This window comes from Vanacampus margaritifer, chromosome 5 (genome assembly GCF_051991255.1).
Source record: "Vanacampus margaritifer isolate UIUO_Vmar chromosome 5, RoL_Vmar_1.0, whole genome shotgun sequence".
Classification (NCBI taxonomy): domain Eukaryota; kingdom Metazoa; phylum Chordata; class Actinopteri; order Syngnathiformes; family Syngnathidae; genus Vanacampus; species Vanacampus margaritifer.
Window position 1 is genome coordinate 6,645,055 of NC_135436.1, and position 12,941 is coordinate 6,657,995.

Genomic DNA, 12,941 nt, shown 5'->3' on the forward strand with positions numbered 1-12,941 from the left:
AACATTACATAACTCAGAGGTCGCATTGCCATGGATTACACGGTGCGTTTTCTCGGAGAGGTAAGAACGAAACCCCGAGGAGTGCTAAGCCTGAAATACTAATACATGTTTGGAGACGTTCTAGTAGTATGTTATGATCGACGGTATCAAAAGCAGTGCTAAGATCGAGTAATAATATCGACGAGGTATTGGAATCCATTGCAAGAAGATTATTTGCCACTTTAGTAGGGTGAACTGCCCTGAATCCTGACTGAAAAGGTTTATATTGTAGTACAGTTACACTCTTGATAAACATGTGACCGGTTGCTAATCTTTAGTTTTACTTTTTCCTTGTCTAGGTCAGTAAATGCATCGCGCCTGTCTTATGTAACGTTTGTTATCGCGAGACTTGTGTTAAGTTGTTCTGGCTGGGCCCTGAATCTCCTGCCGGAAGGCAGTAGCTGGAGCTCATGGTGCAGAATGTGAGCCGGGACGGACCGCTTATAAAGCATCTGTAGGGAAGGATGATTCCTGACCCCCATGATCTTCATGGCAGTCCGCACCAGACCGGCAATCTGTGACCTTGACTGCACAGTCAGGTTGCCGTACAAGGCTGCAATGCCGTATCTGATGATACTTTCCAATGCAGCCTGGTAGAACAACAGCATGATCCTCTGCTTCACTCCATAGACCCTAAGTCTGCGTAGGAAATAGAGACGCTGTTGAAGTTTGGAGCAGAGACTTCCAACATGTACCCTCCAGCTGAGTGTGTTGTCGATGTGGACCCCCAGATAACTATATGAACCCACCTGGCTGATGTGATTGCTTTTATTGGCGACTGGCCTGTGGTCACCAACAGTTTTTGGATCAAATATCACCTCCTTGTCTTCCCCACATTGAGCACAAGATGATTCTGGTCACACCACTGGACAAATTTCTCTATTTCTGAGAAATAGTCCAGTGGGCTACTGCCGGCCTGCAGCAAGCTGACGACAGCTGTGTCATCAGAGAACTTAGTGATAAAGTTCTCTGGGTGTGATGTCACAATCATTTGTGTACAACGTGAAGAGGACCGGGGAGCTGACACAGCCCTGTGGGGCGCCTGTGCTTATCAATCTGGGTTCCGAGTGGGAGCTGTTGACCCTGACTTGCTGTGTGGGCTGTGTCAGGAAGGAATGATACCACCTCGAGATGTACAGGTTCACATTCATCTCCTTCAGTTTATCCAAAAGCATGTGCGGCTGCATTGTGTTGAACGCTGAGCTAAAGTCAACGAACAACACACGTGCATAAGCTTTAGGACCGTCTAGGTGTTTGCTTACCAGATGTGTGATGCTGTTGATATAGTCAGTGCCGCGACCCTGCTTGTAGGCAAACTGAAGGGAGTCTAAGTGCGCATCCACCTCCCCCCTGAGCAGGGTCACCATCAGCCTCTCAAAACACTTCATGACAATGGAAGTTAGAGCCACAGGCCTGAAGTCATTATTGACCACAGGACATTGTGATTACTGATTTTTTCCAGAGACTGGGAATGGAGTTTGAGTCCACAGATCTCTGGAAGATGGGCTGCCATGCCGCTGTGAGCTCCTCTGCCCAGGATTTTAGCAGAAAGGCAGATATCCCATCCGGTCCTGAGGCCTTTTTTGTGCAGACAGACCCGTAGTTCTTAAAGCAGGTCTCAGTAAAGCATTTAAGAATAAAAATAATGAAGAGGCCCGTGCACCATTGTTCTTATGCATCCTGTTTTTATGCAAAGAGGGCAACTGCTGCCATCAACCGGTCACCATTAACAGTGCCTCCCTTGCTTCATATGATAAGTGTGTAATCCACCCGTTCATAAAATGAACCCGTTGTTGACGAGAAGATTAGTCACTGGCGCATTACCGCATGCCCTTAGGTGAGTTCTTGTCCATGGCTGAAAAAGAGTTAAGATGGCACCAAGCAGTTTTTGCCCCAAATTCAAGCTTTCAACAAACATGCACTAAAATGTCAAAATAATGACCAGGACACAGACATAATTTATAGACACAAATTTATACGTATCATCAGCACAAAAAAGTTGATTTAGTGTTTAGTACCTCTTCAAATAAGCGAAGTGCGCATCTCGGCAGCGTGGTGCATTATGGGTAGGCCGGCTGGTAGCCTGCTAACAACTTGTCATTGAAAACTAATGGGGGGGGGGGGGGGGGTGCTAATTTGATAATTCGTTACTGACTGCCCGGACACGACAGTTAAGCCTATTTAACTGAATGTGTGCACTTTACCGAGAGTTGGACCAAGGACAACACGGACGCAATCAAGAGACGGGGTAGGGGCTGTCTTCACTGAAGGGGTCAATTGGGGCTAGAAGTTTGGTAACATATACTGCTTCCTTCTACTCTATTGCTTTCAGGATATTGACAAAATAAATATACATTTTTAAATAAATTTTAGCCTCTTACAAACTATCAAGGAACGAATTAAGTTGAGGTACTTTGTTTTTCTGCAGCCAGCATTGCAATTCTCATATGCTCTGCCTGGATAAATAAACAAACTTGAATTACTTGAAACTCATTTTATTTCACAGTTATCCCAGTCTTTTGCAGAAATCAATGTGACATATGAAACGAACTTGATAATCCGAGCAGAGTCTTCCCTCCTGGTCAGCATTTTTACAGATGAACCCAGCAGTTGTGTCCATGCTGCAAAGATGACAGAAATTTGTTACCATGACAAGAACAGTGAAAATCAGTAAGAGGAGTCACTTCCATCAAACCATGGACAGTAATTGTTCAATTAGGCTTTAAATCATTTTGTGAGGTAGAAAAGCTCCTTAAGTAGTTTGTGCATGTACAACAAAAAGTGCAATTTAGCTTGCCAAATGTTTCACTGGATCTAGTACTTACACAGCAATGACATCCCCTGTTGACGCCACAGTATTTCCAGCGACAGTTTGGACCTCGATGCCAAGTGGCAGTCTGCAGATTTCTTTTGGTTTTTCAATGTAGAGTCTCAAAGTCTCCATTGCCACTCGGGTTGTCGCGGTCATACCATGGAGTTCTGCACACTAAAATTAACACAACAAAAGGACAAAACTGAATCCAAGAGAACAAATTATGTTTCAATGGGGAGGGGGTCATGCATTTGCTTTGTAAAGCCTACTTCTGTGTCTTATAGCTTTCTGGGTGTTCACACACAAGTCTGTGGCTAAAGTCAAAACCAAATGAACATACAAAGTGAAGGCCAGTTTGTAGGAGAAACATGAACAGGAAGGGAAACTTTAACAGCATAATACAAGTTAAGGCAAACCCAAGATGCTATACAGTTTAGACACGTTTTCCTGGTACTAAAAAGTGGCATTAAACTGCCTACGATAGGCTGAAATACTGTAGTGCATCATGCGCAAGATTACCTTCGGGTTCACAGAATTCAAGAGGGCACAAAAAACGAACTTTATAATCTGCACAACGGTCATTGTGGGGCTGGTCACGATTTCGGCAAACAAAGCCAGTGCGAGTGTCATATCTGTAGAGACAAATTGTTAGAATTAAAAGAGGAAGTCAAAATAAAAATATAACAGTATGTTGGTATGTGCCCCCCACTAGTCTAAACAAGTCATTGTGATTATCAGGTGTAACAATGAATTTTGAGCGTCTGCCATTCGGCAAATTGGGACACCTTTCCATCATGGGTGTTAGTTCAAGCCAAACCGTATTGTAATCAATCTGTCATTGCTCACTAAAATGAGCCTCAGTCAATGTTAGTCATTCGAAGAGAGTCAACAAAATGGGCCATCAGTCATTGACAGAATGCCCACCTCTGCTAATTAATATTGCATTTGTGTGATACAAGTTATGCAGCCAAGTCTAGTTTTTAATCCATCCCTTGAAGATGGCACCTGACTCAGCTTCAGAAAACAGGTGAGCTGTGATTGGTTGTTGCCTGAACTGTGAATTGTCAGTAAACAGGAAGTGGCAAAATGGCTGCCCCCTGAGATGGGTGGATTTTGCAGATCAACTCATGCTCCACAAACAATAACCAGATTGTAGTGTTTAAACTAGTGGGGCTGCAGAGAAACACATTGTAAAGAAAAAAATAAAGTCAACATTAACCCAGCCAATCCTGTACTTACACATGAATCACATTGCCTGTTGATCCAGCACTGGCTCCAGGTTTGGTTTTGACCTCAATTTTAATTGGATGGACGCAGATCTTGGAAGGGTTTACTTTGCGTAGGTGGGAAAGTGTTTCATAGTCTCCAGTCCCAGAGGGGTTGTCTCGATCAAACCATGGAGTCCAACATTCTGGAGCAGTCACAAGTATATAGCAAGAATTGGTGAACAAAATAAATAAACTGCCATGCAGCATTCTACACCAATATACGTTAAATAATTATTTTCATCATTTAACTTGTGATTAGTTACACAAGAGCCATTTGCTTGAAATGCAGATTTGCTTTCACATGACAACTGTTCTTCAGAAATCCATGAATATGAAAATACATTTTCATTTAAACATTTATACAAATACACCTAAAAGGTTTATTTTACACAAAATTACCTTTTGTCTCGCAGAAATCAAGTGGGCACAAGAAACGAACTTTATAATCTGCACAACGACCATTGAGCGGCTGGTCACTATTTCTACAAATTAATCCTGAGTGTGAATCAGCTCTGTAGTGACAAATGGCAAAAATCAGTTTCTCAAAATAAAAGCAAGCCTTTTATGTCAACATTAGTTCATCTTTTACTTACACACGAATCACATCGCCAGTTGACCCGACAAAAGCTCCAGATGTAGTTTCGGCTTCAATTTTGAGCGGATAGTCACAGATTGCGTGGTTTTCTTTGCGCAGGTCGGAAAGTGCCTCATAGTCTCCAGTAGCAGAGGGGTCGTCTCGATCAAACCACGGAGTCCAACACTCTTGAGTCATAAGTCGAAAGCAAAGGTTGATGGGATGAAATTTAATTGTTAGTCATAAAACTGCTATCCAGCATTCAAAACAAATATTTGCAAAATTGATCAAAGCTTACTGACAAAAATCATTTCGATTGTGTGGCTTGCTTATTATATTAGCTGAACTTCGTTTGGTTTGAAATGTAGATTTGATTTCACATGATTGCCCCATTTTGAACAACTCTATAAAACCAATTTTTAAAAAAAAAAAAAAATCAGAGCGTGTCCACTCTGTAGCATTTTCAGATAAATACAAAAAGTGTATTTTGTGCAAGATTACCTTTTGGTTTGCAGAATTTAAGGGGGCACAAGAAGCGAACTTGATAATCTGCACAATGGCCATTGTGGGGCTGGTCACGGTTTCTGCAAACAAATCCTGTGCGTGTGTCAGATCTGCAGAGGAAACAGTTAACCAATGAACAACAAACAAGCATCATGTCAGAAACGAGTTCATCTCATACTTACACATGAATCATGTCGCCTGTTGATCCAAGACTGGCTCCAGACGTCGTTTGGACCTCCATTTGAATGGGATGGTCACAGATTTTGCCTGGGTTCTCTTTGTGCAGATCGGAAAGTGTTTCATAGTCTCCAGTAGCAGAGGGGTCGTCTCGATCAAACCATGGAGTCCAACATTTTTCTGAGGGAAAGAAAAAAAATAAAAAGGAGCCCAACATTCTGATCAACCAATTAGAAGGCAGGACACATCAGTCAGACTATTTGTCATAAGCATGCCGTCAATTACTGTTAACGCCCAGCTTTTTCAGATCAGGGAACTAGTTCAATGCAGCACTTTTATGACATTGTAAAGGCCAAAAGTTTTGGACATATGTAAATGAGCCAACCAACAAGTTGTAAGAGAAACAGGGGAATACAAAACATTTAAAAGATAACCGAAGTTGAGAAAACCCCATAACGTTTTGACACGTTTTCCTGACTCGAAAAAGGCATTAAAAAAAATATCCCACAACAGTCTTAAATACTGTAGTGCATTATGCGCAAGATTACCTTCGGATTGACAATATTCAAGAGGGCACAAGAAACGAACTTGATAATCTGCACAATGACCATTGTTTGGCTGGTCACCATTTATACAAACAAATCCCCTGTGTGCGTCAGATCTGCAAAGAGAAAAGCAAGAAGGTGGGGGGGTGGAAGAAGCATTTTATGGCAACATTTGCAGTACATCTCATGCTTACACATGAATCACGTCGCCTGTTGATTCAACACTGGCTCCAGATGTCGTTTTGACCTCAATTTGAATTGGATTGTCACAGATTTTGCCTGGGTTCCCTTTGTGCAGACTGGAAAGAGTTTCATGGTCTCCAGTACCAGAGGGGTTGTCTCGATCAAACCATTGAGTCCAACATTCTGATCAGTCATTTAGAGGATTGCATATACATTTCAAAATTAATCATCAAATTGTCATCACAGCAGTCTTTTTGTACAGCAACTTAATACTGTCAGATCATGTAAACATAGCTGCTTGTTGCACTTAATTCCATTTTCTGTCAGTGACAAAGGACAAATTTTCTATAGCCATCATATACTACAGTCCATAACACAACCAGCGTAGATTAGCAGTCTGAAAAATGAATTTTACCATATGTGGCTGTCAAAAACAAAAAAGTAAAGTGTATTGTATGCATGTCAGAGCAGAGCTATTAATATACCACTTTGAGTTAAACCTGTCCAAGGGAAGTGATTATTTTTAAGTAGCCTGCTTACGATCATTGCTGGCAAGCACGGCATTTCCTAGAAGGAAAAAAAAAAAGGAAGTCATTCAGGTTTTTTGTATCGTCGCAGCAGAAACATTGCTCAGATCAAGGTTGCATTTCTAAAAATGATCTTACCAGCATGAAGGAGCACAAGCGTGATACCCAACTGTAGGAAGACATGTACTATTAGATACTGAATACCATGTTGGGTTTCTTTGCGCTTCAAGGAAAATTAAAAGGCAAAAATATCCTTTGGAATAATATTTGTATAAATTAAAATACACCAGATAATCTGATTAACATTGGGTTTGTGGAAACGTTGTGAGGTTAATCCATCTGTTTATCAATTTCAGGGCACCGCAATTATGTCCTGTACTGCCCTCTGCTGTCAAATGTCAAAGAGTGTGCAATGTGAGCCTGAGGGCAATTTGAATATGCTCATTTCATTTTTCACAAACATAATATTAATCACAATGCTGGGTTTAGATTAGTGGTTGCACAATATAAAATAATGCAAAGATACATGTTGCCTCAAGTTTCTTTAGAAAGGGTAAAGGTTCATACATTACCAATTTGATCATTGGATATGTCATTTCTACAGCAAGGGAGGTGCTTTTCCTTTAGAGAGAAAGAGGGGGTTCAACAAATCTTAACTGCAAGCCAAAACTAAACAAGTTATCACATGCAAGGAAAATCAAAACACTTTACAGTACAGGATGAAGCTTTAGATGTCCTGTCAACATGTGGCCTTAAATACCTGATGGGGGGATGCAACTCCAAAGAACAAGCCCCTTCTCCTTGACGGAATCGACTGAACACAATCCAATTAGAGACAGTTATCAAGGAATTTCCATTGAATGATGCCGGCAGTGACATTTCAACTCTGAAAATGAGATCACCAAGTTGGTTTAAAACATTTCATAGCGTTCACGTTTTAACTGATACTTCAAGTCTTGAGCCACTCAAAGGCAATTTGGCTCATATACACTGGTAGATTTTATCATGTGTGACCACCCAAGGCACCACTTTTGCTTCAGAAATACCCCTAAAGGTTACTTGAATTCTAAAAATGCACAAGATTCTAATTTCTAACGCAAATAAAGCATGGATTACACCAGACCAATATTTATGAAAGCATATTAGAACCATAAAACGGGAAAGAAAGAAAAATGAAAAGAAAAAAAGATTTTACTACCACCATCATAAATTTAAAAACATGCAGCAACTAAGTTGGGATATTAGGACTTAATTCAACACAGGTGATGCTCTCTGCCTGGACATGAACACTGATTTCAGTCATCTGCCTCCTTCACCCATTCACACACTCTTCAATCATTTCAAAATTTACTCTTGACTTAAAGTAATTATATTGAAGATAATTATTCCTAGTCAAGTGTTCACTCCATTACAAGATAACACCAATTCAAAAATGATGCCATATTTATTAATTGAATATGAACATAATAATCCGAAATTTTAAGTGTTTTAACAAATACTTACAGATAAGCAATAAATTGGCATGTGCCAGTTACCAATTACTGAAACGCCATCCAGGTGTCACGTCTGTTATTAGGAAAAGAAAATCTGCGACTTCACAATGACGCAAATGTGTGAAAGACTGAAAGACAAACTGAATAAAGACTTAAATCTCTCGTCACTTTAATGGTGAAGTTTGAATGCTTGCCGTTAATGTATCCGTTTCTCCACTAGTTGAATCCATAAACGAGACACCGCACCATTCCTGTTTCCTCTACAATTTGGGGAGCGTGACTGAAAGCGCACACTTACTTGTTTCTACCAGTTTGACGCACAAATCGGCAACTGTACTACTCACCCGCATTCAAGCTGTGCTTGACTATTGACGAAATGGAAATCCACACTCTAGCCTCGTTCACCAGTGGCTTATATAGGGCTTTTTCGCGCGTTTGATGGGTCAGGTGACAAGGGCATTATGGGTACATCTTAAATGACGATTGTTTTTTTGTTTTTTAATCTATGAAAGGGCATATTTAATTTACACAATTTGCATGGAGAACTAAACCTTATTTGCAAGACCTGTATGCAAAAATTAAAACTATTTGTTAAATTAAACCATGTGTTGCCCAAGGGGAGGGGCAGCGGCGATTGTAGTCAAGTCAAGAGAAGTGCAGGCCTATTTCTATTTTAATCATTTGTCTTGCAACTTTTTTTCTATGTTGTGTTTAGTTTTAAACGTTTTGGTTTTGAACTCTCTGTAGTACTTCGAGATGTCATTGAAATGTAATAAAGTGATTTACAAATAATACAATTTATTATTATTATTATTATTATTATTATTATTATTATTATTATTATTATTATTATTGGAAGGGTAATTGAGCAATTACTGCTCATGGTTTGATGAAACTGACAAAATTTTATTACTCATTTTCATTGTTTTTGTGACAAATGTCACAGCATGGACACAACTGCTGGGTTCATCTGTAAAAATGCTGACCAGGAGTGAAGACACTGCTCGAATAATCAAGTTTGTTTTTATATGTCCCATTGATTTCTGCAAAAGACGGGGATAATTGTGAACTAAACTGGGTTTCAAGTAATTAAAGTTTCAAGTTTGTTTATTTATCCAGGCAAAGCATATGATAATGGCAATGCTGGAAACACAACAAAGTATAATACAGTAGTACCTCAACTTAATTCATTCCATGTGTAAATACAGTACATAAATAAGTGGAAAATATACTTCTCAGTGAATAAATGGCACAGCTGAGGGAGCCTACTCTGCTTTTCCCTTTAAGATTTAGTGTCATCTATTGCTGAACTACTTAAAAACCCATTTCAATAATATGCACACACAAAAAAGTTCTATCAAATCGATGTACTTTTTAATAAATAGAGGGTGATTCAAAAAGAAAGTGTCAAAATAGGCGATGGCGAAATTTCAAAAACGAAAAACTTGGGGGGAAAAGTGTTGTACGAACAAGTTTTTATTTCATGTTTCACAAGTGCTTAAAGTGGCAAAACCTTCAAATCTCATCTCAAGTGGACTGGAAGCCAATGCAAGTTGGCTAGTACCAGGGTAATATGATCAAACTGTCTCGTCCGCGTCAAAAGTCTAGCTCGAGTGGGCAAACTTGAGAGCCGGAGCCCTGCAGGTTCTGGATGTTTCCTTCACCACAGCTGATATATGATCAGCTCATCAGCAAGATCTGCATAAGCCTGATAACGATCCTATTGATTGGAATCAGCTGCATTGAAACAGGGAAACATCCAAAACCTGCAGGAATCCGGCCCTTGGGGACAGTTTGCTCACCACTGGTCTAGCTGCAGCATTTTGTACTAACTACATACTTTTAAGACTGATCATGGAAAAATCAGAGAGTCACCATCAGACAAAATAGGATGAATTTTAGCAATATTGTGAAGGTGGGGGGGAAAAGCAGTTCTAGTAATATTGTTAGTGTGCATCTGAAATGAGAGTTGGGTCAAATATAACACCGAGATTTTTTACTACATGCTAATAAATGTATGGAAGCGCTTAAATGAATAATAAAGGAGGAACCATAAACTTGTTAGACTACAAGAAACTTTAAATCATTTTAAGGATCCTAGTTTTAAATAAGCGGATTCGGAATCAGCAAAGCATGCTGGTCCAGGTCAAAGGTTATATCTCCCCAGTTAGGTAAACATGGCGGCGTGTGACCCCGATATAGAGTACTAATTTGAGCATTGTAAAGTGGATGTTTTAAAGTAATTTTGTAAGAAACGGGGGTGCATTGTTACTGGGAAGAGAAAGAAAACACTCGTGGCCCTTGCTTGGCCATTGTCATATCAGAAAGCCCCAACTGCATGGTCAACTATCCAGCGCAACTGGACTGGACAAATCAACTTTCGATTAACAAACACTACTGGACACGGGAAGATGAACTGATGGAAACGTGTGCCGACGCACACGTTTTATTGGGACTATACGACAATGTGCCGCAGTGTATTGTATTTTATTACAATGTACAAATCAATGTCTCGATAATTGTGCGTCTTAAATGTATTCTGGGGACGGGTGTTAATAAGCTTCGGTTTCATCCCATCAGCCAGGGCTGGGCTGGCCATCTGGCATACAGGGCAGATGCTCGGTGGGCTGGCCTCTTTTGACGCCGATGCAGTGTTTTTTTTGATTATTACTTTCCTACATTTTACTCCAAGAGACTGGCTCACAATTTAGACGAATCACTCCGTGAATCCATTTCGAATATAGATAGCAAAATGAAACATCAATAAACAACAGTGGCAAAACTACAGTACATGTTAGGCAAGAGTTGGGCTGAAAGGCCTAGATGCACCAATCTGACGTCGGGCCTAATCCATGGCGTCGGCTCAGATGTCGGCATGTCGCGCAGAATAATTACAAAAATACACACCGCACCAACCCCGACTATTATGCACCTTCAGCGCATGCACAAGAAGCAATTCCCTTCCATACCATCGGCGGCTGTAGTCATTATTCCTAAAGGCAACTGGAAACCTCTTTACGGAGACAGGATATAAAAACGTAAACAATGCATATAGGTTACTTTTTCTCTCACGTTGTCCTCCCACGTGAATGAAACCCTCCAGCTTTTGCACGGTATTGTATAATGCTGTCATTGTCAACCCTCGCTCTTGTGATTGTACGAATATTAAGGTAGCAAAGGTGCAAGATACGGAGAAATCGCACAAAATGGGCAAAATCCTTTTCATTAGTACTGTTTATCCGCGTTCGTCACTTCCTCTGCTTGCCCCGTGCGCTGATTCGCTAGCTAAGAGCCAATCACAATGATCAAAGCCTGACGCCGATTCAACATGTCGAAAAATACAGTTGCTTTCTTAAAAACAACGGAAGACATTGCGGTACGCAAACATTAAACTCGTGAGTTAAATTGCATAACAATATAATCAGAAAGCACTACACAGCATATATTGGAAAATACATTTTTGAGACAGTATTCAGTATTCTGTAGCTTATTACAATTTCAAAGTATTCTCTCGAACACTGTTTATTGTACAGGCTCTTGTTTGGAGCCCAGTTTTTGCCTGTTTTGATGTTCTTCTTGTTCATCTGAAAGAAGAAAAAAATTATAATATATATATATCAATAACTAAAATGATAAATGTAATGAAAAGTGTAGGCCCAATAAAAATGAGTCTGTCTACACATTCCATTTCATTTGCAAACATCTCTTTACACTGCTATTGTAGGCTCAGAAATTGATGTGCTGTATTACATATGGCATGGATACAAATTAGCAACTACAATCTATCTGATCTTTATATTTACCAATTTATTCCTTTCGGCACGACATTCTGGGGGTTCTCTGGCAGTAGAAATGGGATGCGTAGTAAGTATTGAAATCTTCTGCCCAGATTTAGTCATAACTGTTTTAATTTCCTTATTTCCTCAGTAGAGCTTTGTTCTGCGGATGTATCTTTGTGAGTGTTATCGCAATTTCTGCCAGGTGCAGTCGTGACTGAAAAACCTCCTCTATTCCTCAAATGGGCTTATGTTTTGTGTCTGAATAGTGTCCTTAAATGTATGTCTGGATGTCCGGTCAACCCAGGTTGAACTGTTTACTGGAAACTGTGTGGTACCGCCCTTCAAGATAGTATAAGAATATTGTAAGTCCTTTGTACTCTTTGCACTTGTGAGAGGCTACAGTCATTGTCTGTAACTCACTTGTGCCTGGAATATTCTGTAGAAATAAAAGCTTTGAAGGAACTGTTCATCGATCTCCAGCCTGTATTCAGATAACCAACATTCTCACTACCCGAAAGAAAACAAACACGCAGAGGAAAATATCTACTCCACAACAATTGGTGACCCCCGACGTGATTTCGGGCTGAGGTGTTGGTCAGCAGACAGAACATCTGGCGCCAAAGTATTTAAAGGTAAGAGTACCTTTATCCTCCTAGTTGATTTTCTGTCTGTTGATTATACCCCGAGACCTGTTTTCATGTCATTTAATTTGTGACTAAACTGTATATGAGATCTAAGTTAACAGATATTAGTAAATCTAAAACACAAGGTTGTTTCGTTCCATTACGGAATCCTAGAAACAAGAAGTCCTTGTTTTTGGATTTTACTAAGACATTAAATATACAAGGTGGTTTCGTTCTATTTTAGAATCTTAGAAACTGAAGTCCTTGTAAATGGGGTAACGTTACGAAGAAATAAGTGCATGAGAAATAAGAGAATAAGAAGTTCGAGTGGTTTTGATCAATTAAGGTTCGAGTGCTTTTGTTTGGTCCTAGTCAAGCACTTTTGAAATAAGAGGAATAGTTTGACCACTTCTGAGA

General features: G+C 40.0%; 1 protein-coding gene across 1 annotated transcript; it reads right to left on the reverse strand.

Annotated features, from left to right (window-relative positions):
- Positions 1-2,518: 2,518 nt before the first annotated feature.
- LOC144052254 (mucin-5AC-like) lies at positions 2,519-8,588 on the reverse strand. The gene is made up of 15 exons (XM_077566178.1): positions 8,467-8,588; positions 7,390-7,515; positions 7,202-7,250; positions 6,768-6,798; positions 6,643-6,669; positions 6,114-6,285; positions 5,923-6,035; positions 5,380-5,554; positions 5,195-5,307; positions 4,713-4,881; positions 4,519-4,631; positions 4,091-4,262; positions 3,371-3,483; positions 2,865-3,025; positions 2,519-2,660 (listed from the first exon to the last, which is right to left on the reverse strand). Exons 2-14 carry the CDS (start codon positions 7,506-7,508, stop codon positions 2,958-2,960), a joined length of 1,434 nt encoding a protein of 477 aa, XP_077422304.1. The 5' UTR covers positions 7,509-7,515; positions 8,467-8,588; the 3' UTR covers positions 2,519-2,660; positions 2,865-2,957.
- Between the last annotated feature and the right edge of the window lie 4,353 nt (positions 8,589-12,941).

What these genes read in the sequence shown, in the direction of transcription:
- LOC144052254 (XM_077566178.1), bottom strand. Translation starts at nt 7,508, where the DNA reads ATGTCACTGCCGGCATCATTCAATGGAAATTCCTTGATAACTGTCTCT. An exon ending in ACAGGCGACGTGATTCATGT is followed by an intron (nt 6,036 to 6,113) that starts GTAAGCATGAGA and finishes TTCTCTTTGCAG; the next exon opens with ATCTGACGCACACAGGGGAT. An exon ending in ACAGGCGACATGATTCATGT is followed by an intron (nt 5,308 to 5,379) that starts GTAAGTATGAGA and finishes TTTCCTCTGCAG; the next exon opens with ATCTGACACACGCACAGGAT.